At 36.3% G+C, this 27,278-nt stretch overlaps 1 protein-coding gene across 1 annotated transcript; it reads right to left on the bottom strand.

Moving 5' to 3' along the window:
* Window positions 1-3: 3 nt before the first annotated feature.
* On the bottom strand, window positions 4-1,242 carry LOC116846752 (peptidyl-tRNA hydrolase ICT1, mitochondrial). The gene is made up of 3 exons (XM_032820998.1): window positions 980-1,242; window positions 636-821; window positions 4-355 (listed from the first exon to the last, which is right to left on the bottom strand). The coding sequence occupies exons 1-3, from the start codon at window positions 1,136-1,138 to the stop codon at window positions 95-97; spliced, it is 606 nt and encodes a 201-aa protein (XP_032676889.1). The 5' UTR covers window positions 1,139-1,242; the 3' UTR covers window positions 4-94.
* Window positions 1,243-27,278: the final 26,036 nt, after the last annotated feature.

Below are 27,278 nucleotides of genomic sequence, written 5' to 3'. Positions count from 1 at the left end.
GTGTAAACTTTTTTTCTTTATTATGTCATTATTTTATATATCTGTGTATACTGTACAGTGCTTAAATAGGTAAATTAATTGAATTAAGTTTTTGTTAAAAATCCATTGGTACAGCTTTTCTGCTTTGCTTGATTAGAGAATGAGCTCTCTTCTCATGTAGCCTCTGCCTGGCGGCTCTCAATAAGTTCTTCCTCTTTTTCTCCTCTGTTTCGGGTGATGGTTTTGGTGATTCCACCAGAGTAGATCTTATCATTGTCCTTAGCTTTTCCAGGGCATCAGCTAGATTTAAGTGTTGGGATCTTGTTAAATCTGACTTGATTATCAAGTAACCATCCTTGTTTATTTTGTTTTTATTCTGAAATAAATTTTATGATTTTATAATCTTATAAGTAGCTGTTCTTAGTATTGTAGAGATGCTACATCAATTAGATGTATGTACTAAACATAACTTTAGGAATGTTAGAAATTTTTATTCATGAAACAACGGTTCTTATTTCTAACTATTTTTTATCGATAAAAGTATCTCTAAAAGTGGCTCTAAAAGTAGCCACTTATTTAAAGGGCTTATAAATCACTTTTAGAGGCACTTTTGTCGAGAAAAAGAAAGTTTAGAATAAAGACCAATTTTTACTTACCTGTTCTGCTAACTTTGTTCTGATTTCTTCTGACAGCCAGGTAGCAGTACTCAGTTGGAATCTCAGATCGACTTTGGTGTTGACACGATTGACATTCTGTCCTCCTGGTCCACTGCTGGCACTGTATGAAATTTTCAACTTGTTCATGGGTATGAAACCATTGAATTTCAAGTTGGGATCTGGTACCTGAGGAGCAAAGGAGCAATCGTCAAGATTCTGTCGCCGTAGAGGTTATGTCGCTCTAAGCGTCGCGTCCACGAGTTCCAGAACATCGTGACTCAGAATGAAGTAAGTCCTCTATTCATTATACACGAATATTTTTAACTAAATTAATATGTACTAACAAAGCTCGGAGTATGCAGTTTCTGTTTGCTTTCCGGGTATAAATTCTCTAACGACACGGCACTCTTAAAACCAGACACTCCACTAAGATTGTAGGACAAATTTTGATCTTTCACGTTATTTCGCAAAATTCTCAAACATTGTCGCCCGATGAAATTCATTTTGACTTCCGTCAACTTATATTGCTCGATGGAGACTCTTGGGATAAAGTTTTGTTATCGTGTGACATAACCACACTCTCGCGAGAGTCGCCATCGTAGTTCGAGAATCGACCGTCAGGAGTCGACTGTCGAGGCGCGCGTTCGATACTTCTCGAATTTTGAAAATCGCAAGATGTCGCGGTGACACTTCCTTCGCGTGGATGCTCGTCTCGGCAGATTCGAAAATGACCGCAAGGTAATTCATAATTGCGAAACTGTCTGAATCTCGCGTTCGCAAATAACAACGTGATACATGTTGCGTGGCATATCTGGTTGGAGAGAATTGTCCTCTTCGTCGTCATCCTCGCGTACCGCGTCGGCTGAATTGTCGGGAAGCATCGTCTCGTTTCAATAAGCCAAACCGCCATTACTTCGCGGTCGCGCTAAGACCTTTAACGGGCTCATTGTCGTCGTGTGTAAGCTTCAAGTATTGGCGCAATCACGCGATTTTGCAAGCGTCCGCGGATTGCGGCACCGAGCACATTCTGAAAATCACGGTAATAACCGATCCCGCCGCAAGGACACGGAACTCCGCGACGCGACTGTGTTTTTCCCGGCGAAATACTGTGACAAGGCTAACGCTTTACAGGTTAATGCTCCGGAGGCGAAAACCATCAACGCCCCGTTCGCCGCGGCTTGGTTTCTACGATTCATCGAGCGTGGCGCGATTCGTCGGCACTGAGCTCCTGACGGCGAGCCATTTGGAACACAGCCGACCTCAACACCTCGTCAGGCGACGTCGTCATCGGAGGTCAACGACGATGGCGCGAGTTATGACACCTTGCGCAGCTGATTCCGGTGAGTTGTTCTTTGTAAATTCCAACATGACTGAAATAGAAAATGAGCATTCTCTCAGGTAGGATATTGATTCACTTGCATCCACAGCCGGACGATACGCGCCTGTGCATTTAAGTTATGTTTTATATCATTCAGATAATCTCTGAATTTTGTATCGATATTTCTAGTTTTGTCGGCAAACAATATATGAAAATATATTTAATAATTTATCTCAAGTTTATTTATGTATGTATCTTACAATAAAAATGTAGATTGAAGTAACCCGAATTTTACTCATGGGACGCATGCTTTAAGACCCGTATTAATAGTTGTTACTTGAAATTTGTTTCAGATGAAATACTCAGACTTTTATTTAGAGTCAAATCCAAGTTTTTCAGTTGAATTACATGACATTTACGTCTGTAGTTGCGATTTAATGGAAAATCTCTAATCTAACTCTAAATTGGAATGTGAGTATCTCATTTGGGACGAGTTTAAAGTAATGACTATTAATACGGACCTAAGACACTTAATATAGAAAAGATAAGAGATGCACTGTAAAAATACTTGTAAAATATTACAGCAAAAATATTTGTGAAATAAAAGATATTTATATTTTCGGTGGGTACCAATAACACACATTTACTTAAATCTACATTCTTTTATTTAAACAGAATAAACAAACATTGCTTTCTTGAAAAGCAACGATTGTAGGAAAATGTATATGTTTTCATTTGAGAGAAATTTTTTTCCAATGTAAAAATATGCATATTAATACAATATGTTATCAGTGCATATCGCATAAATATTTTCTACCTTTTAAATATTCTTTTTTTACTCTTACAAAAAAATATCACTGGCAATGATAAATTATTGGTGCTCAGTAGTATTATTATTCATACGAATAATGAATAATGAAACTACTGAGTACCAATAGTTTATCATTGACCACTTTATCACTGTCAGTAATACTTTTTTGTTAGAACAGCGCTTTAAGAAAAAATACTTGAAGATTTATTTTATTTTAGATTATTTATTCGTGAGATATAAAGTTTATTTTGCAGAAATCGTATGCAAATGTAGCAAGATACAACGAATACATTTTTTTTTTTTAATAGAAGGTTCTTATACACGGAGAAAGTATTACAGTTTTTCTTGGTACACGTTCTTTTTGATTTAGGTCTATTTTTTCTGTAAGATATGCAAGATCTATTTTATTCAGAAACATTTATTAATAAATTCTGTTAGGAACACAACACATTTTTTAATAGTTTTCAGTTTTTAAACTTTGGATAGCACATATAAAAATTGAAAGCTTAAGAAATTATATTACAAAATGTTTATCTATTCCTCTCTCGGGGAGTTACAAAATTCTATATAGTAATTCTATATAGTTTTCTATAAAATCCCTCGAATTTTTCTAATCATTATCTACGAAATAAAAAAGTTCAATCTTATTTATCAGAACGATATTGAATGATGCACGTTTGTTTCACAGAAATAAACTTTATATCCCATAAATAAATGTTCAAGTATTATTTTCTCAGAGAGTGTGCAGATAATTCACACATGTTTCATGAAGACATATACATTAAAATCGCGACAGAAATGCATCGTCGAAGTTTTGTCTCAAGACTGCAAATCATGCGTATTGCAGCGTGCTTGTTGCAACTGAAATGTTAGTTAACGAGAAAGTTGCACGTCTCTCTACTACTCCGTCTGAGAAATCTCGAACTAAAAATAAAAACGAAATTAGCAGTTTCTAGAGAAGTGGTCAATCAGTTATGACTGTGGATGCAAATGGGTTAATAAAAGCGTAATCGCGCAACTGCCGCGGAGAAGGACATTGAATCCCCTCCTCAATAATAGCATTCGAATGCAAATCTTTTATTTGTGCAAATCCGGCAGAGCACGGCTGCGGCGGTGCTTGTTGCCACCCATGCAAATTCGGCGAAATTTCGCCAAGTCGAGCAGGGATTTCTCGTGTCGCAATTGCCGCAAGGACGTCATTCGTAGACGCGCGTTATATTTTATTGGGGAACGCGCGCGGTGCGGAGGGAAGAGGGGAAGGCACGACACGAGAGGGCGCGATACCGCGTGCGTCATACTTTTCAATTAATTTAGCGGAACGTGTTACACGTGTGTGGCTGAGTGCGAGCGCACATAACGAGCTTTTACATAATATATCGGATCTTAATGCCGCGCGGCTGACGTAACGGCCGCAGGCGCGCATCGCGTAAGATTCCGCGCGCCGTTAGATAACGGGATGTCGCCGTCGTTGTCTTTGTCGCGTTGCGTCTATGTCGCTGTTGCCGTTGTCGTGCTGAAACAGCGGACACACGGCGCGAATGGCGGTCCTTCGTGCGCGCGCTAGGAAGAAAAAGATTAGATTGCACAATTTGGCGCGTGATCGCAGCCCGATGGAACGTGCGCTCCGGCCGTGTATGCATTATGGTTGCGAGCTAACCGTATATCCGCGATCTATGCAGATACGCAACGCGCCAGCGCTCTCGCGTTCGTTAGCGCGGCCAACGCAATTCGATAATGTGATCGATTTAGAAGGGACCGAGTTCATGTGTTTCGATGGAAGTTGCCTCGAACACGTGCGTTATTTCGCGGTCGCCTGATCGCGTGACGTGGACGAGGGCGAAATCTTGAATGGAAGTCCGACGTCGATTTGTGATGTTTATCGGAAACCTGGATATGAGTGTCTTATGCTGATCTTTTCAGCTTTAAGATTAAAATTACTGTGCACAGAGCGATCCCTATTTTCCAGTTAGTTTTTTTTTCATGGATATTCTTCTCAGTTTTACTGTAGTTTCAGTGGTGCAGGAAATAGACTGCCAGCATTCAAAAAATGTTTTGTTGGTCCAGGTAGAATTCTAAATGTCACAGTTAAAATTTATCGCTGTTTTTTGTATCTGCTAAAAAATTCTCTGTGGTACGTGAAATTTACAGTAGTAGCATTCTAGAAAATTTAGGTAGGTGTGAGGATTATATATTTGTTTCTCTCTCGTTGCCAGTTTTTTTGTCTACCACAGTTAAATTTTAGAAGAATTAAAGGAAAAGTGTGTCTGACTTCAATCTGAGTGGGCACCACAGAGACGCTTTTTTGTCAAATTTCACAAATAGTTCAGATAGAAATTCTGCCTGTCATCTATGTTGATTAATATTGATTAGTACAAAACAGTAGTATATGCGATATTGCAGTGTTTGCTAGTTATTTATTCATCTTAGCTCTCGTATCTAAATAATTTTCGTTACGATTGCGAGACATTTTTAAATGTGCCATTTTTTGTAACAGCATATATTTTAGTTCCTGAAATATGAATAGTATATATAAAGTAAAAAAAATGATTAATTAGTGCAGAATGTCGGTCTATTCTTCGGTTACAAAATTCTATAGTAATTTTTACTGTAAAATTCTTTCCATAGGACGTCTGATAGATCAAATTCGTAGTTTCGCAATTTTTCATACGTTATGGTATATTTCTGTCAAAACTGTATATATTTTTTTTGTTTCCTATGATGTGCATTATTTAATATCATTTTGTTAAGCGAGATCGAACTTTTTATTTCTTACACGACGGTTAGAAAAATTCTATACAGGAAAATTTTATAGTAAATATATCTTAATATATTAAGTATATCTATATAGAATTTTGTAATTGCGGAATAGATTGACATTTTGGGGCATGATTTATTTTTCATGTACGTTATTTATATTCTGGAGTTGAAATGTTATTAAAAAAATATGTTATTAAAAATTTGCTACGTTCCTAGCGAATTCACATTTAACAAAATAGACAATACAAAATAGACTCCACTGACAATCTTTATTCCAGCATGACCGAAGACACAGCGACATTGAAAAGAATTTATACGAAAAAAAAATTATAATATTCCCTCCGTGTATAAGAAGTCTCTGTTTCTAAAGAGAAAAATTCATTCGCTGTTATATTTGCATGCGATTAAACGTGCTCTCGCAAAAGGAATCAATTAAATCAAAGGGACACGAATTAATTCAATTATATAGGTTCGCTATGCGTTTGTGCCGCGCGTGCAGTTACATAAATGATTGCATCGAGTATTATATTAATTTCGCTCTCGCGCTCGCAGTACCATCCATCCTTCGGCCGCTCTTTCCACTTCTCGAATGATTAACTTCTCGGTAGCATTGTCGTTCTCTCCGGGCACGGAGTAGAAGTTAGATCCGGTTCCGCGAGCGGAACACGTGAGACGCCTCTCTTTGCCTGCATAATTGATCATTAAGACGGTAAAATACCGGCGGAGATGCGTCGGCGGTGTACCAGGAACGCGTGCGCATTATGCGATTAATTAGAATATGAGATATAACGAGATCATTAATTCATTCGGCATTCTCCGCTGACAATGTATCAGAAAAATCATTCATCTGCGTAGGAGAGCGTCCGCTGCTCATCATCGTTGTCCCGTTGTTGTCATTGCGAGAATCGTAACCGCGGTTTTATCCGCACTCACGCTGTCAGACTTATCATTGTGTCGGTGATACGCGCGCGATTCATTGTTGTCACTTCTGATCCATCCTTCGGGCCTAATCACTCTTCTGCATCGAGTTGACCTAATGATCGCGCGGATGACGAACTAATGGACATAAAACAAATTTACCTCACGCATTCTCGTGATATAAACGTTGGTTTGTCATCGCGATGACGAACGCACGCCAAAGATACATTGATAATTAATAACGATTTAACTTTTGACAATTATGGTTGTTATATAATTGTACTTCATAATTGCAATTGTAACTTTGATTAATTATATTTCCAATTGCAACGTAATTTTTTTTTGAACACGGAAATTTTTTGCTCGAACTTTATAATTCATGTGTTACAATTTTAACAAGTGATAATTGTGATTGTTATATAATTATATCCCGTAATTGCAATTATAACTAAGATTATATTTTTAATTTTAACGTAACTCTTTTGGACGGGAGAATTTTTTGTTCGGTCTTTATGATTTACATATTAAAATTTTAACATATGATAATTGTGATTGTTACATAATCATATCTCTTAATTACAATTGTAATTGTATAATTATGACTATAATTATAATTATGATTATAACTAATTATATTTTTAATTTTTAGAAATTTTTGGACGCGAAGAATTTTTCGTCCAAACTTTACAATTTCGCGTGACTAGTTTGATCTTGAATACTTCATATACTCAGGACCTAAATTCTACCGTATTTATTCGCAACCTAGATATCTTAGATCGTCGTCTCCGGCTAATAAAATTCTTGAGATTTCGCAGCTAATCCTCCGCATTTCTCCACGGTTATTTGACGCGCGCGCTCGCCGCGTCCTCGTCCACGTTTGCTGGAACGATTTCGGAAACGGCGGGCGCGTCGGCCGCGACAAGATCGCGCACGCGAGAACTATTCGTCCACGACGGGCTTATCATTGCTGCAACGATACTTTCTCTTACAATGACGGCAACGCATATATTTATAGAGAACTCGTGCGCGGCATGTAAACGAATAAGAAGCCGCGGCGTTCGATAAACCGCGTACGCGCGCCGCTGTTTGACATTTCTACGACGAGTTTACAGGGAGCAAACTCTTGTAGACTTCCCTCTTCCCTCCTCGTGAAATTTAGCTTTTACGCGGCAGTAGGGCCGGTTCAGAAGGTCGACTTGTGAGGTAATTCGCCTTGGGCCTTCGCGGTAGACTGCAATTCCAACACCACGCGCTTATAAGTTTATAAGTGAAACCACGTTGGTGGTTTCACTTGTAAACTTATAAGCGTGTTTCAAGTAGATTAATGGATAAATATATCGCGACAATATTTCTCTCCCCGTTATCTATTTCTTTCTCTCCATTGAAAATTTTCATTAGATTTGCAAATTCGGAAGAAGTTAAAAGGAAGTTAGAAGTCACAATAAAATTCTGTAAACAAAAGTAAAAAGAAGAAATTATAATTATTAATTATTAGACGCATAAATCGCTATTTGCAGAATATATACACAATCATAAATTCGATATTCATACACTACGAGAGAAAAATATTTAAAAAATAAAAAAAATATTTCTTTGGCGCTATTAATAACATATCTACTTAAATCTAAATTCTCTTATTTAAATTGAATGAACATTGCTTTTATTGAAAGCTAAGGTTTTAAGAAAACGCACATTTTCTTCTTTGAAAAAACATTTAGTATTAGTATAAATAAATATTTTATTAATACCCAACCGAATATGTTTTATTTTTTAGATAATTTTTTTCCGTGTACATTAAAAGAAAGAATATCTAAAAATTTATTTACCTAAAATTTTAAATAAAAATTCTATTATTTAAATAGAATAACTAGTTGCTTTTGTGAAAAGCTGAAATTTTCTGAAGATTTTAAGAAAATGTACATTTTCTTATTTGAAAAATAATTTATATTAGTATAAGTAAATATGCTGTTAATATCCATTAAATAAGTATGTTTTATTTCTTAGATATATTTTCTTCTCTCCCTCCAGTGTAGTTATAAATTATTTGTTATTTTTTAATAAGAGTAAAATTAATTTGATGTTCACATTCATGAACTATTATTCGGTTGTTTGGGGATCACTATTTCTTCTTATACAAAATAAGTACAAATTGAGGATTAATTAAAATTTCACAAAGCTGTAATTATTTATCAAATGATGATGAACTATAAATACCGACTTATAAATCTCGACTCGAGATTATCTCTTTTTCTCAGTAAAATCGTTAAATATCCACTAAAGATATGATATATCGCGTCCTGCATCCTTCCTGCATCATCTTGTCTCTAGCAGTTCCGCCGTGACGCTTCAAACATTAGCTCGTGACACTGACAATCGCGTATACGGTAGTGCTTTCATCATGACGTCACATAAGACTCGGTTACGGAAAAAATATGCGACGTACAACATCAAAACAATTAGCAAGAAAGCCTACGTTATCTTCTGTCAATCGTCGTTTAACGGTTGAGTGATCAAAACAAACCTAACCAAAACATTTCAAGACAGTCTAATATGTGCTTTGTGTATTTCTCGAAATATTTTCAGTATATTTCGAGCTCGCGAACGCGACACACATGTACTGCCTAGTACGGTGCCTAGTGTCGGTGAGTTATTCTCGTCGGATGATTAAAATATTTCGTCGGCTTGTAAAATATTTAATTGTGCTTTCGCCGGCGTTACGTTAACACGTGTTTTTCTGTATCGATTCTACGCGAGTAACTTCAGTGCTAAGTGCAAGTGTTAGGACGGAGCAGTTAGCAACCAGCTACTGAATCGGGAAGCCAGGTCACAGGACCAAAAAGCAAGCAGCGAAATTTAAATACATCATATATTTTCAGGTATGTCAAATTTTTTATTATGTAGGAAATTTCAATTTTTAATTAATGTTTGAAGAGATTTTGAAGATGTTGTATATGAATTTTTTGAAAATAAGGAAAGATATCCCAGTCGAAATTTAGACCGATATTCATAGTCTGCCATTACTTAACAAATTATAGTTTGACATTTATAGTTTTTCTTGAATTTTTAATTATTCCTATACTTATCTCATTCAATCAAAAATATTAATTCAAACAGCTGAATAGTTGTATAAGAGTACGAATTTGTAATTAATTATGTTCTCAATCAACAATCGCTAATAATTTACTAATTTATAAATATCAGCTTTGGAATCTAATAAATTTTATCAATGGCATTTTTCGCGTCTAATAATTTCTGTTTGTCATTGGATTGAATTTAAAAAATATTTCTCAGTAAACGGCATTATTGAACATATAATTACTATTTTTGCTTTTACCACTCTTTTGTTTTCACCATTTTTTAATCTCCAAGCCTAATCGAAGAGTTTCCAAAGTCAAGAAAAAAATAATGATGAAAGAATTATGAAGAAAGAAAGTTCATTTGTTATTCTTTTTTGAACTCAATTGTTTTACTTGTTCAAGGCTCCTGGGTACTTGTCGCGGCTATATTGGATTGTGACGTCAGATGTAAGAAATGACACGCTGAAAATTCTCGCGTGCCATTTCCAAATAAAAAGGTACTTGTATGAAAGAGAACACTTGAAAGCGCTTGAGCATACTTGTAAAATGTTCTGAAAATTAACCTTTTTCCTTGGTAATAAATAATCGTAAAATAAACGTGGCAGAATCATGAGGAAAGGTAGTTTAAAGAGGAAGATTGTCTATCACGTTAATTTTATGACTATTAATTGTCGAAGGAGAAAGATAGTTTTCGGAGCATATTATAAGTATGTATAAGTGATCAGAAGTGATAATTTTTTCGAATAAATATAGTTTTATTTGGAAATAACACGCAAGAATTCCGCGGTGAATATCCATGAGCCTTAATTAATCTCATTAACCATATTAAGCATTTAATATATGCTTAATAAGTTGTTTCTTTCACATACTTTCTCTGCAGTTTATTAAATTATGGAAATTTATTAAGCTCTAAAATTTTCATACATTGTTTATTGAAATTGAGAAAACATTAAATTTAGGGGGCATATTGCGACAATTGATGAGATATTTAAGAAACATTAAATAATTCTGAAGCATGTCAGAGCAATTCAATATTAGAGAAATGGTAGTCGGTAAACATTTAGAAACTTTTGTGTATAATCTTATAATTGTTTTTATCATACGTAAATTTTTATCAATATCAGCCTATTTTAGTGCGTTATATTTATATAATATATTTTTCTGCAAAAAAAAAAACATTTCGCAGTAGACGAAATTTTCTCGTTATGTAGCAAATATAAATTTAGTTTCATTTAATCCTACGTGTGAATGTTTATAATGACCAGTTTAATCCTTTGAGTCATAGTGGGTCACTAGCGTTCCGCCTATTGTTTCTTCATTTTTAATAATTTTAACTAACTTATCGATAGTCGTAGTTGATATTGTATTATTATATACACATATCGTCATTTTGAATTTTAACTTTTTGATCTCAAATTCATAATCAACGATCCCGTAATCCCTCATATGCCAAATTTGAAGAAACTTCACCGAGATTTTAAATGCGTGGCTCAAAGAATTAAGTAAGTAGCCGTATAAACGTCCGTAACGAAATTGCTTCCACGAACGAGAGAATCAGGAGACCACTCGTCTGTGAAACATGCGCGATAAAGATATATCCCGTGTCATCCTTGCTTCTCGCGTTGTCTCTGAAATTCCGGAAAATGGTGATTTCACGGTACATGCGTTGTCGATAGATTGACGAGTCCGTCCAACAGTTATCAAAGTCTCAAGCTCGTTAACTCATTAAGCGGGATTTACTTGCGCGTGTACTGGGCCTTTCCATGGCCATGTTTGCACGATGAGCCATGAAGAATTTCATGCGTTTCGTGATGCGTGTAGCAACACCGTCGTCGCCTCGTTGTGTTGTCAGATCGCACTTGCGGCTCGGATCGCGACGGATGCGACCTGCTGCGCTCGTGCGCGGATAAACATTCCTTATGTCTTGGCATTAAGGCGATTTTATCCCGCGCGCGTTTTCGCCGGGGAAATGCTCGACCTTTCCTCAAATCAGCATTAGACGCGCAAGTGACGATTATTAAGGGATTACGGGATCCTGATAGCAATAAAAATTAGACGAAGTTTTGGGAGTTGTAAGAAGTTGTAAATTCATAGGAGTAGGAATTTTTTGTTACGTATATCTATTAACAATGTCTCAGTATAAAAAGAAATTAGATTTTATGGTAGATATTAGCACCCACAAAAGGAACATACTCCAACTTGGTCTTAACAAGAGTTGTCTTAACAAGAGTGATCTGAAATTAATATCAATATTTTTTATGTGTCCTACAGGGGACGTAATCTTAAACATATTGATACATATTCATTAGGTTTAGAATTATCAGTTCACAGAACACCTTTTAAAAAAAACAATGTTTCAAACAAAATGGAAATTACAAGAAATCAAATCTCTTCATTGAAAAATTCGAACTTGTAAAATAGATAAATGAAGAATAGTTTTGAAATTCGCGGGAAGCCTCATAACAAAGAATTCATGTTCCTATTAATTTGCAACTTTTTTATAATTCTCCAAATTTTACCTAATTTTTACTGCTGTTAAAGTCCTGTAACCTCTTGAGGTTAATACTGTCGCGACGAAAAAGACGTACGAAAACAGCAAGATACGCCGAGTCTCGGCCGGATTATGATAATATGCATGATAAAAACGAATTTCTTGTTCCTCGGGACTGGAGACGACGGACGTGAGATCTTGGAGCGGAGTTATCTCGTCCTCTACGAAAATAAGACGGATCGGAATAAGCTGCTAGGAATTCTCATATTGCCGCGGTGTCGAGCGCTTAATCTTCCCCGTCCGGAATCGGTTTTCACAATCCTCACGATCCCGCCGCGAATTTTAATCTGACTCTTCTTAAAAATTCTTCGAGTCGTGCGAGCAGGGGGAAGAGGGATCGATCTTCATTCGTTTCGATTTAAAAGATTGATCGTTCGAATCCTATATGGATCCGAGCCTAATAAGAACGAAGGGTGTCTTTCTTTTTTCTCGCGCAAGAACAATCCGTTGCGGAATGCGAAGGTCAGTCCTTACGTCGCGGGAAAGACTCAATATTCGTTGCTTTCGCCATTCAGACATTGGTAGGTGATCATTTCACGTTGTCGAGATACACTCGAGACATTGTTCAAAACTTACAGGGTGGTTATAAAGTTACTTCCCTACTTTAAAATTCCATAACTATAAAATTGCTTGTTCGATTCCAATAAGATTTATCATATATATTCAGGACACTAATAAGTTTTGTTGGAAATTATAAAAAAGAATTTTTGAGAACTTTTAAAAGACGAAATTTTTTAGCTATTTTTTAGCTAATTTTTTTGAGGAAATAAAGGATTAACAAATAAATATTTTACGATATAAAAGTAATTTCAATGTAATTGTTTAATGTGCTGTCCATTATTCTCTTCAATTTCCTGTAGGCGTCGAATCAAATTGTAAACGGCGTATTCGAGCATTTCAGGTATTATCCCGCAAACAGCTTCTCTAATCGAATCCTTTAATTGTTAATCCTTTATTTCCTCAAAAAAATTAAAGAAAAATAAAAATTTTTATAAAACCCAAATAAGAAATTATAATTATAACTAAAAAATGTCGTTTTTTAAAAGTTCTCAAAAATTCTTTTTTATAATTCCCAACAAAATTTATTAGTGCCGTTAATATCCATGATAAATCTTATTGGAATCGGACGAGCAATTTCATAGTTATGGAATTTTAAAGTAGGGAAGTAACTTTATAACCACCCTGTACATCCTGTCCAGGTGTCAAGCCAGTTCAGATTTGCGAATGACATAATAATAATAATAATAATAATCAAAGTTGCGAGCGTTATATTGCGATCTACGACATGTAAATGCGTGCAAAAATGCAACGAATTTAGCCGCGTCGTTTTCTTGATTGCGAGTAATGTGAAAGATCTGGAGAATACTTCCGTCTCATTAGCTTCTTCTAAACTCGGCATAATCTCAAGTCGCGATCTATCTATCTTTAGATCATCAAGAACACATCTCAGAAGTTCAGATCAAAGTCGTGTTCGACGTATAAGGTGGAAAGGCCGCGACGTTTTCTTACAGAATTGTCCTCAGTGACGCGATTGATCGTTGCGTCCGCGTTAACGTTGTTCTATCCATCTCGCATGATATTTCCTCTAGTACGAGAAAGGATTTTGTTGTACGAAGAAAGAAGATTGACTTAACGTGACAATGAACGAACCAAATACCTTTCGGTTGAAGGAAGCAGGATCCCTTGGAAATCAATTTGATCCGAAAATACTGCTTTCTCCAACCAAAATTTGATTCGTTCATTGTCAATGTTCATTGTAAATTCAATTAAATATTTTCCTCTGTGCAAAATTTTGTTGTCTTTGTTATAAATTTTTAATTAAACAACATGACGTTGATCAAATAGTTTTATAAATATCTCACGTGTCATAATATTAATATAGAGAAAAAATATCTGAAAATTTATTTGTGGAATATAAACTTTATTTCTGTGTGAAGTGAGGTAAATGAAATAAATAAAATTTATAAAATACTAAGTGAAATATAACAAATAAAAAATAATAAATAAAATATTAAGTGAAATAATAAATAAAATTTATTTTTTCAAAATAAGCTTTGTATTCCACAATTAGATTTCCGAATATTTTTTTCTTAATGTACTTGAAAATGTATATTATGAGGAAAAAACTTGAAAATTTATTTGTGTGATATAAAAAGTTTATTTTTGTGAAATAAGATGAGTGAAATAATAAATAAAATTTATGAAATAATAAGCTAAATAATAAATCTAATTTATTTCTGTGGAATAAACTTTATATTCGACAAGTAAATGTTCAAGTCCCTTTTCTTCCTCAGTATATGAATCATTAGACGTCGCGACGTTAAATTGATTGGAATTGACCCGACTCGTCATTAATAAATGTCCGACGCGCCGGCAATCTAAAATAAAAGCGGCAAAAGCAGTAATATTTCCCGGATTCCCCGAAACGGCGAAGCAACTACTCATAATACCTCGATGCCCGCGCGGTGAATCACAATAAGCTCGTCGGTTAGCGTCACTAATTGCTTTCCGCGAAATCTCGGAGGCTCGCGATTTTGCCCGCAAACAACGCGCTGAAGGAACCCCACCGCGAGAAATATCGCGCGCACCCACTTTTCATATATGGAACTGCAATTTGTGGAACTATATTTTACATGGACCGCTCGCGTTTATTGCTTCATGACGAACGCATTGCCACAATCGAGACGCGCTCTCTTTCACAGAGACAAGGTTGCAAACGTGTCGCGCGCCCGGCCCGCAGCCGGGAATTGTGAGCGCGCGACCCTGCTCGTAAAATTGGACGGACGGATGCACACCGTTACATCTTCATTGCACCATCTGCTTGGAATTGCGATTCTCGCTCGCTCTCGTTCGCGTCTCGTTCGCGGAACTCGATAAAAAGCGTCGGAAATTGCACGTTTGCAAAACGAAGCATTAATCGAGCACGGTGGTATAACAAAAGGAAGAAATGGAGGAAAAATCGTGAAATTGCGCGAAATAATAGCGAGATCGACGGGGGTCAGAGAATAGCGGGGAGAACGACGCAGCAGGGGAAGCGGGAGGGAATATCGTGAAGGCCGAGAAGAAGAGAAACTGCGGTAATCGGCCAATACGCGCACGCGCGCGCGAAACACGCGAATTAACTCTCTCATCCGCGTCCATCTCCGCGCGCGGTGCACTTAGCGATGCACTTAGCGATGCATCTAGCGCGAGGCACCCGGTGCGGGTTACGGAGCCGTGTGTCTTTCTCGATAATCGTTAACGAGCGATCCCGCGGAATGACAAGAACGCGTCCCTCTTCTCTCTTCGCGCGCGCGCTTGCATCTCCCGCTCGTGTATCTCTCGCTTGCGCAAGGGAGACGTATCGCTCTCCGCGTGTGCTCCCCCGTTGGACTGCCACGGGTACGGGCGCAGGTACGGGTACAGGTACGCAGGAACTCAGCTTGGCTGTTGTTTGGAATTGCTAGAAATTTTCATTCGTTTCTATGTAGTCAAGTGTAGTCGTGACTGTTGATTATTTGAAGAGGCGACAAGACGATACGTCTAAGCAGCTGTGACAGTAAGAAGAGTTATTCATTTAATTGACAACAAAGTGATATAATTCAATTTGATGTAAGCTATTTCTTATAGACTATTTCTTATAGACCTCTTCAGCAATGATATAAAATGATTGCACAATTCGCACTGGGTGGTTTTTTTTCTTTTTTTTAATAAACATGTTTCGATTTCTTTTTTCTTTATTATTACTATTTTCTTTAAGGAATTTTAGAGAAGAGATAAAAAGTTTACTTGATTTGTGCACTGAGAGAAAAGAAGAATTTAAGAAATAAAAAAATACTTATTATTAGCTAATAACACATATTTATTTATAGTAATACATATGAAATATTTTTTAAATAAGAAAATATTTCTTCAAAGTTTTATAGTTTATAGTTTTATAGTTTTTCATAAAAACAATTGTTTATTCCATTAAGACAAAATAATTTAGATTCCAATAAATATTTTTTATTATTGATAATGAAATGAAAAGAATACAATAATTAATGTGAATCAAAGAGAATTCAATATTGCATCATGAAACTTTTCCGGGCATACTATTTAAGGAGTCTAATGTAAAACGCTCGGTTTACATTAGATTGAGTCATATTGCTTTTCTGTCGATTACTCGTAACACATGAACGAGCAAACGTCCTTACTGATGTAAGAACGAGAATGTCAAACTGTCAAAATGACAGCTGCTTGGATACATCGTCGCTGTCTCTTGAAATAATCAACAGTCACGACAGGTGACCAGAAGTGGATGTGTTTGATTGAAGATTTTTAGTAAATCTCGATCTGGAGAACGGCCAAACATATCTGAATTTTGATCTACAGATACGAGTACAGGTATGAGTACGGCTGGTCGTTACTCTTGCGTATCGAGCTCGACTTGGCGAGTCCAACATCGCGAGGGAAAATACACGCATTGCACTAATGCGTTCGCGCGAGGAGAAGATGCGCCTCCTCTCGCACGCGGGTGCATCGCTGCACCGCTGCATCGCTCTTTCTCTCTCTTTCTCTCTCTCGTTCGCTCGCTCGTCCGCGCGTCGACGAGCGAACGCTGTCATTACGAAACAAGGATATCTACGGCGGAAAGCGGGTCAGTGCACGGCTCGTTTGTCTCTCGGACGGTTCCTGGATTCCCGTTGCATCCACCCTGTTACGCACAGAGAAACGAGGGAGAGAATGAGAGAGAAAGACAAATCGCTTTTGCATTCAGAGATTTAAAAGATTCGCGAAGAGAAATATGCGTATGTTCCTCTTCCCCCTCTCTCTCTCTCTTCCAAATTATTTGACAAAATGTTAATGTTTGACCAAGAGTGCAAACGTATATATGAATATGTAAGTGTTCGCGCGTGCGGCTCTATAAATATGTAAATATTGTTAATTTCGCGTCTATATCGCACTTTGGAGTAGCATACGATTAAAGGAGAGCGCGTATATGGAAGTAAAAGAGTGGGTTAAAATTCATGAAAGTAAAACTGCTGATTCTTTGACCTCGTTCTTATCTTATTATTTAATTATATGAATAAGAATTACGCTGCGCCTCGAATATCCGTAAATGTGTTTTGATGGTTTGCAAATCAGGAAGGAAATTTCGACGTTTAGGAGTGAAAAGGAAACAGCAACAAAAAATGACTCTCCTCTCTCGTTCGTCTCGTCTTGCGGAATGCGCCGGACGAGGTGTTCGCCGTTCATTTAATATTCGCTGTTCCGTTAAGAACGGCGACTTTATTGCCGCGGAATATATTTTCGCTACATTCGCATAAATCTCATCTCGCGGATCCGCCCCGCAACAAGATACTCCGCGCACCCTGGCGACGATCTCATATCGATTGTTATTTAGAGACGGCAGATTTCGTGCGTCGAAAGAATTTTGCAAGCGGCCGTGCCCTTTTCGATGCATATTTACCTGTATCCGATAAGAGCTCTCCCATGCACATACAGGGGGGAGAGGGAGGAGGAGAGGGGATCTTGACGACTGGAAATAAGCCGTGTCCTTGCTGCCGCGCGAACTCGCGTCGGTCCTTGACTAACTTGGAATTGAATTACTTCGAGAAGGTATTGACCTCCTTCGCGGCGCGGCGATCGGGCTTAATAGTGGCGCACCGGTGACTAAACTTTTGCCAATATTTAACCGCCGATATCCTGTCACCGCGGAGATTAAGCATGCTAAATCTCTCCCATCCCGCGCGTCCCGCGCCTCTCATCGGACGGAAGATCTATTATCCGGTTAAAACGACATTTTTCGAGAACGACCTCTCGACCTTCGCGCCCAGTCATCTTTCTTTCATCCGAATCCTGCACTCGACTGATGAGCTTGTGTTGAGCACACACATTAATCGAGGAAAATTTCCTCCGCCCAAAGTAGCTGTAATCGGCAAATCACTAATCGAAATTAATCAACCGTCATAAGGAAAATCACGAATAATTTCATCGATTGGTGAGACTAATTGTTAATCGTCAGTTGTGTATCAGTCACACTTCAAAGTTTGGTTAATAATTAATTTCAATAATCAATGAAATTGTTTCTGATGTTATATATGGCGATTGATTCATTTTGATTATTGATTTGCTGTCAATTATTTCAGGAAAAAAGGAAATTTTGATTGATGCCCAACTTCATCAACAAAATGATGTTATCTTTGATTACCAAACAATTAATTGAAAAAATTTCATACTTTGCTTAGTTTTCAAAATAATAGCCTGTAATACCTTTAACTTTGCACCTTGTATATATAGGCAGAACACTTCACACAAGGCTATGAAATCTTTACTAGAAAAGAAGGTCTTGTTAGTCCTGTTAATGCAGATGTTCGATCTTTGTCTAGTTTGACTCCTATTGAAGCTAACTAGTTAAACAACGTCAAGTTAGACAAAGATCGAATGTATGTCGACAGTGGAAAGGGATCAAAACTGTTCTTCACACTTTGTTTTCAAACCCTTTATAATAACATAAATTTATGCAATGTTGGGCATTGTTAACTTAAAATTTCTTTTGACTAATAGTCGGCTAACTAAATAATCGGCAGATTAATAATTAAAGATAAATAATTAATCATGTCGATTATTCCGTTAAAAAAAATGAATGTTTATGAATTAATGCTCGACAATGTCGTACACTAAGCTCTGTATTAATAGTTGGCTCTGAAACTGCAACCGTATTTTACATCATATGAGATCCTCACGTTTTTATTCAGTGTTCGATCCAGATTCTGCAGTTGAATTTTATGATGTATATGTGACATTTATATATCTGTAATAGCGACTCAATTGAAAACTTCTCATCTAATTTTGAATTTAAATCTGGATATCTTACTTGAGACAAGTTTCAAAGTAATAACTATTACTATACTGTAAAAACTGATGTGTCAAATTTAACATTTCATGTGTCCCAAATAATCCACTCTCATGTATGTGTAAATTTAACACAAAACAAATGTGGTAAAAAGTAACACGCATAATATGGAAAAAATTAACACAAAAATTTAACACTTGAATACCGTCAGGAATCAGGTTGTGTTAAATTGACATGTTTAATATGTCAGACATAGATTATGTCAATTTAACATTTTCATCTCATCAAAACCATGGATTAATATTTCTCTCGAATATTAAAATAAAGTTTTATTTTAGTTAATTTAACATTATATATATGTCAATTTCACATATGTCAATTATACATATGTCAATCACACAAACTATGATTCACAGAAAACACATTTGTTTTGTGTTAAATTTACACATAAATGAGAGTGGATGATTTGGGACACATGAAATGTGTTAAATTTAACACATCAGTTTTTATGAGCTATAGAATCAACGCGAGGGAGGAATAACAATAAATTTTTTATCGACGTAATTTTTGCATTCACCCATTTTTATCCCTCTGCTTAAATCAAGGAAATTCTTACTCTCGAAAATATTTCGGATTAATAATTTCAAATAAATATTTTATGAATGTAAAGGCACAAAGATAAATTTTACTGCAAACTTGAAGGTGTAATATAACGCCAAATGTTTTTTTATTTTATCATAAGGCATTCTCGTCTGAGGGTGGAATAAATATTACATCGCATTTGGAAGAATTATCGGTTATTTTATTATTTACTGCTATTATAGCAATTATTGTAATGATCGTTACGATAATTATCGTAATCATCATTCGGCAATTACCACGGGTCGACACGTAATGATAATCCAAGACACTCGCGCTCATAAGAGAATTCCTGCTCGTCGCCGATGAAAGTAAATCGGGCGCGACGAATTGTCGTACGGCACAGCTGATAGAGCCGGTTTCTAGTAGTCTCGTGACACACCTCCGTAGATGTTATCGAGTATCCTTCTCGCTGAAAGTGCGCTTTAGATCTTAGCCGATTGTTACGCTCTGCGAAACGACCGGATAATTGTAGCCCTCGGGAGTTAAAACACTTCGATGTCGTTAATTAAAATATCGCTCCCGGAAAGCAGGGGAACGATCATCGAGGTTGTCACTTTGAGATACATTTTCGTATTACCACTTTTTATAGCATATATATTTTTTATTACTATTATAGCAATTATTGTAATGATCGTTACGACGACTATCGTAACCATCATTCGGCAATTATCACGGGTCGATAACACGTAACGATAATCCAACACACTCACGCTCATACGAGATTTCCTGCTCATACAAGAATATTTTATAGTCTATATACACATAAAATAGAATTTCTGTTTGCCTGCAAACTCTTTTACCAATCTGGACTAAATTTTGCATAGTTACTCTCTGTAGGAGCATGTGAAAAATATATACTTCTATGAAACTAGGACAACTCACCTTTTCCCCTTAATTTCATCCCCTTGACACTTTGTGATAATTTAAGTTTAAATGTTTTCGATATAAGAAGCCCGGGCAATGCCGAGTAGTTTAAGTTAGCAATTCATAATTCGCTTTACAATTTGCTATACGATGAACCTTGTGGTGTAGAAACAATGTCGATCAAACGATAACAAAAAGTAGAAGACAAAGAAGATATTTTATTTCGCGAAGACATCAACATTAACCGAGTTGATCTGATCTAACTCCAAGTGTGCAACTTTCTGCGGAGATGCGTGTGGTAATTAGTCAGAAGCGTGGAACCAGGAAGTACGGCTTGCCGGTTCGATCGATTTAGCCTGACTTTCGCTCGACTCAGACCGACGATGATGATAATGACGGCAATCATTAGCATCGCGACGCCACTAATGTAAGGTGATCACATTTTTCCCAGTCTCAAATCCGGGATTGCTTCATAAATATGTGAAGCTGGAGGAGGAGAGAAATCACTAAACATTATTTACACATATACATATGAAACAATATTTTATTTATAGACATATAAAAAATAACTTAATAACAATAAAGGTCTGCTACATAGAGTAAAATTAGTACATAGAGTAAAATTGGGAATTGTTAAGGTAAAATCTTTTGTTATCTTTATTTAAGATTATGAAGAAGAAGCAAAGTTACTATATTTATCAGAGCTGTAGGTTTTCTTGAGAAAGTCTTTTTTTATTAGAAGGATTTTATATCATTCTTACATCTAAAATATCTAAACTTAAATTATCACACAGTGTTAACAGAATGAAATCGAGGGTAGGGGGTGGGGTTCAGATTTCATGGTAGTCTATATTTCTTGCAGAATCCTAAAATGAATAACTATGCAAAAGGTCCAAATCGAGAGAGAATTTAGGAGGATTTTATATATATATATATATATATATGTATATATTATAATATATTTTGCTGAAAGTGACCGCACGAAATGCTGTCTCGGATAGCATTCGAAAAAATCCGGAACAAAGAGTGGGAAACCGAGTCTGTTCTGAGATAAACGGGACGTCTGGTCGCCTTAGCAATGACGACAATTGACTTTCACGAGCAGGAAAGTCGCGGGGATCACGAAAAATGCGACTTATACTCGTCGGCGCGACGATTTGCGTGGGATATCGCTCGGTTACTACACGCTCGTCACATATGGATCGCTCATTAAGTAACGCCCGTAGTCACTCTCGCTGCCGCTGCATGGTGCGGGTCCGTGTGACACACTGACACATAAGTCGCGTTCTTACAGCAGGCACGGCCGCTATCGCCGCGACGTATCGGCGCTTAGGAGAACACGTCGTGACGATTAACCCTTCCACGAGAAGACAAGGCGGAGCGTGCGATTTCGAAATCGCTATGTATCGATTTTTCGGCCGACCGTCGCGGAAGGGGTTTCGTTTCTCCGCTGTGCGTTATTTTGAAATGGTTACGAAATCGTTACGTTCATCTCGCGTTTCCATCGAAAGCGCGCGCGCCGGGATAACGCACAGAGAATAGCGATGTTACCACAAATGACTTTGTTTTAAAAATCGGGATGTTGTCGGGATCGTTATGTCTTTTTTCTTTCCTTCACCTTAGAAGAGGAACGCGTCTAATTCGATCAATATCCGTCGCGTCGCGACACGGCGAAACAGAAAAAAGAACAAAAAAGATCAACGTTCGTGAACGATTCGGCGTGACACACATACCATGCAAAACGTTTTACATAAAATCGCGATGGAAACGCGCGCTCCGATGCAGGTCGACCTCAAAAAGACGACCTCTCGAATTTCACTGGGACATCAACGCGAAATACACCTTTCCTCCTCTTTCCCCACCTGACGGTCGCCCGATAACGAAAAAGAGAGAGAAAGAGAGAGAAAACGAGACGAAAATGTATTACCGCTTGTGTTCGTAAATTAAATCATTTGCCCGGTGAAATCTGGCGAGACGCGATTGCCTCATCGATATTTCGGATCCGCGGCTTATTTTTTCTTCCTCGATTCTCAAAATGTCATGATTGTCCGGTGTGAGGCAAACTTAACCCTGGACACTGAAAGAAAGATGTCTAAAAAATAAGCAATATTTATTCGGTGGGTACTGTTAACATTTACTCTAACACTAGTTTACATGATTCTATTACTGAGAAAACTTTTTTTCAAATAAAAGATTTTTCTATTCACAAGTAGAAGCAAATTCAGATTTAAATAGATATAATAATTTAAATCTAAATTCTTTTATTTGAATAGAATTAACAATTATTTCTATGAAAAGCTATGATTTGAAGGATAAAGTGAAAAATAAAGATTAATAAGAAATAATATATATGTTATTAGTACCCACCGAATCAATATTTTTCATTTTTTAGATATCTGTTCTATAAGTGTATTGTTTTGGCTTTTAAATGCGAATATTTAAACTTTTAACATAGAATGTATTTATTCAATGTATATTCAATATGTATGTGTATGTTCTGTGTTTTAAATATTTGCATATTTAAAGACCAAAAAAACAATAAGAATGTTCAGAGGTAGACATTGCTTACTTTTACCTTAACGATGACGCAGCTTGAATTCTACGATCGTAGTTAAGGATTAGATTTTATATCTAGATTCTATTTTATATCTAGAGAATAGAAATGGTTTATCGCAGTATAACAAGTAAGAGAAAACGAAAAGATTTACTATACTATATTACTATACTACGTATTTTTATACTGAATTATCTTAAGAAAGGGATATACATAAATATTCTCAAAGACATCCTAAAGACATCTAAAACAAGTAAGATATCTTTTAAACGTCTCTGAGATATCTTTTAGGTCAAATAGTCATTGACTTGAATCTTATCCAACGTAATATACTTCAAATATGAATTTAGAATTAGATTTGAATTTTTTTACTGAACTACACAGAATATACGCGATATTATATTTGCAATTACGATTCAGTTGAAAGATTCACATCTAGCATTAAATTTAAATTTGAATATTTCATTTGAGATTCTTTTCAAGTAACGATTATTAACATGATTCTTAGGCCTGTGTTAATAATTATTACTTGAAACTCGTCTCAAATGAGATATCCAGATTTGAATTTATAGTTAGATGAAAGTTTTTCAATTGAATTGCAGATTACAGATATAAATGTCACATGTATCATAATCTAGTTGAAAAACTTGGATTTAACTCTGAATAAAAGTTTGAGTATTTCACACACATGAGAAAAGTTTCAAGTGACAGCTGAATTAATACGAGCCTTAGATATTTATGCTGTATAGGTAGTAGGAGGAAAAAGAAGGAGTATCGGTGACTTCTTTTTACCTTGTTACGACACTTTCACTGCGGATCCCGTGACTCTGTCGTCTCCGCGACCCACCCTGTCCTCCTTGCGACACGTCTCTCTCTTTTTATTTCTGACAATTATAGAAAAATGCCACTTGATATCATCACTTGATATCTTATATATCAGCTTAGCACGCCAACCCTGAATATTGATCGCGCGCGCATTGATATGATATACAGAGTGTCAAGTAACGTCGCAGAGGAGCCGCGGCGGTGTACAGTAAGGTGTTCCGGAAAAAACAAAGTATCTAAAATCTTTGCTTCCCAGGCATTTTCTGGTGATGCCTGGTCTCAAAATTACTCAAAATTACTCAAAATTACTCAAAATTACTCAAAATTACTCAAAAACTCAAAATTAAAAATTTTTATCCAAAATTCCAACTCTAACCCTTGTCCCAGGAAGGTTAAAGTTTATGCTTTTCGCTAATTTTGTCGTATTTTTTATATTTTTTAATTTAATGTAGTGATTAGGTATTATCGAATTATAATTGTATTTTATTTATATTTAACACATAATTCCACAAAAAAGTAAAAAATATACTTTGTTACATATTTAACACATATTTATTTTATACAAAAATAATCCATTTCCACAGAATTTATTAGTTTTTTGCAATTTTTAAAACGCAAATATCTCCTTTTGAATGTATAATTTACTATTATATTATGTTGTTAAAATAACTTATTATAAATAATTATGTTGCAATAATACACATATAGTATACACATGATATTCCACTATTTTATTTGCATGAGTTGGCAGCATTGTTTAATAAAGTAAACAGCAATCTATAATACAACTAACAGCCATTTATTTCCTCACATTGTTAGTATACAGGTAGATTAAATCAAATTGAACAAAGTTCTTCTATCATATTGCGAACAGCTATGTGAAATTTTGAGTATTATTATTACGTTATCGTGTTGACTTGAAACTTGTCCCACGTGAGATACTTGAGATATGAATTTAGAATTAGATTAGAATTTTTTTACTCAACTACATGGAATATACGCGACATTATATTTGCAATTACGATTCAGTTGAAAGATTCACATCTAACATTAAATTTAAATTTGAATATTTCACTTGAGACTCTTTTCAAGTAACGATTATTATCATGGTTCTTAGGCCTCTATTGATAATTATTACTTGAAACTCGTCTTAAATGAGATATGTCAACCTAGATTTGAATTTATACTATTATTACATACTATTATTATTATTTATACATTATGGTTGCGTTAATTATGTCTCTCAATTGCAAAAGAGTTGCTTAGAGCAGCAAATTGAATGTAACAAATCGTTTGTTCTCACTACGGGATCATTTGCTATCCCATATTAACAAACTGTTTGTTGCTGCTATTTTCTTAAATGAGCAAAATTTTTTCTGAATGTGTATGTGAAGTTCTTACTTTGAGGTATGAACGAGTGCGGATGCACGTGCGAGAAAAACTGAAATGTCTAATTCGCCGATGAGATTTATCGAATACTTTGCATATGCATCTGCGTTTTTATCTTGAAAAAATTTATTGAGTTTTATGCGAGTTTCGCATGAAAAATATGATGTAACGCTAGCCTCGGTATAATTCATGTATTCGACGGTATCATAGGAAACTGCCGACGAGAGTAGATTTTCATTTTATTTACGCTTTCGCGGAAATGAAACTCGAAAGTGACGCATTCCGCATTGTTGCAATTCCTCGCGAAACAGGACGACATTGTGGACTTTATCCGTCGCGAGTCAGCGACGGGGCAGCTTCGATCTCGTCGCGTGTGTATAGACAATTACGCTTCCGATCGAAAAGGCTGCTCTAAATGCGGAAGTAAAAGTGTCTCAGTTAATATGAGTCTAACACAATGATACACGGAACATCGGCGGAATATCAGCGAATTTAAAGATCTAAACAGGGAACGTGGGAAGAGTTCCTGATGTCATGTGTTCGGATTTGAATAGTGTGTTACCTGGGTTTTAAAATTTCACCTGGAACTCTATTCTAGACGCGAGCGTCACCCGTGTCCTTTTAAAATTCCAAATTCCATTTTTGTTACACGAGCGTGTCACACATGTATAACATTGTTTTATCATAAGAATCAGAAAGGCATAGTACTCAGCGTTCGATACAATTCCAGAATAGAGCTCTTGAATCTTATCTCAATTCTATATTATATATGGAGAGAATTTTATAGTAAACATTACTTTATATCTTTACCTTCCATATGTGTAATTTGAGCCAATTTTGTAGTAATCAGGTTTGTGATTGGCTATCCTTTTCATATGTGCTATTTATAGTTTGAGAACTGCGGTGTACTATTAACACTTAGAATGCTATGAGCGTATATGCGTGATCAGCGAAAACCGTCGCTATGGCCTGCGGGCATATACAGCGTGTCTGACGCAAAACGTCCCATACCTCGTGTATCTACGATATATGGTAGATTAGATCAAACTGAACACAAAATTCACCTACCATTTTGCAAACAATCGTGCAAAACTTAGCGTTGATTGGCCACAGTTATGTAAGAATAATCTAACACAATTATGATTTATGAGCTTTTGTTACCGATGAGTGACCCATATGTCTTTCTATATATAACAAGAAAAATCCTTATGAGCGTTTGAAACTAATTAAAAACAGTTTTTATTACTAATTGCGTAATTTTTTTACTAATTTCATTCTTTTTGCTGATTCCTTAAAGGTTAAATTATGTATTCAATTTTCAACTTTATTTTTTCGTAATTTACTTCACGTGGATTGGATCATTCTTGCATAACTACGGTCGATTAAAGAAGATTGATGAATAGTCATCTTGGTTTCTGGTTTAACGTGTTCTTTCTGGAAACATTTCAGTCCACTACGTTAGAGAAAAGGGTAATCTGATACTGTATATGGAAAACAGATGTATATGGATATAATATGGATATGGAAAAGAAAAAAGTTACATATATTATCTCCGTTTATCAATTATCCATTTGTTAATTATTGAGACACGACTCTTACATCTCAATCATCATATTTTGGTTTCTTCGTTCATGATCTTTGAATTCTACTTTTGATTGTCTTTTCTTCGGCTTCCTTCAACTACCCGTGTTCCCAACTCGCAACTGTTCATTCAATTTTCTATTATCGACTCTCTCAACTCACAACTCTTGTGCATTGCACTCTCCACACTCGACTCTCAATTCTCAACTTTCGACTCCCGGTCTCCGACGATCCGGTCGTGTCTCCCAGCTCGACTCGCGCGAGGAAATCTCTCCTCGCAACCGTAGATTATAACTCACGAGTACTTTTCGACTCACGCTCCTTCCTTTTCCCAAAGGTCAAGGTCACGACGTGACACCGCGCCTCCAACATAAGGCCGGTTGAACGAACATGAAGCATCCACACGCGTCCCAGTTACCATCCGCGTGTCCCCGTTTGAGCGAGATTTGTTAATTGAGTAGGTATTTTCGATCAAAAATATCACGGGGAATTAAAACTGAGAGAGAGAGAGAGAGAGAGAGAGAGAGAGAGAGAGAGAG

The sequence above is a fragment of the Odontomachus brunneus genome, unplaced genomic scaffold, assembly GCF_010583005.1.
Source record: "Odontomachus brunneus isolate Ranch 3 - 2012 unplaced genomic scaffold, Obru_v1 Obru_scaffold_069, whole genome shotgun sequence".
In the NCBI taxonomy this organism is placed as follows: Eukaryota; Metazoa; Arthropoda; class Insecta; order Hymenoptera; family Formicidae; genus Odontomachus; species Odontomachus brunneus.
The sequence above is the reverse complement of the archived record's forward strand: the minus strand, read 5'-3'. Positions and strand labels throughout refer to the sequence as shown.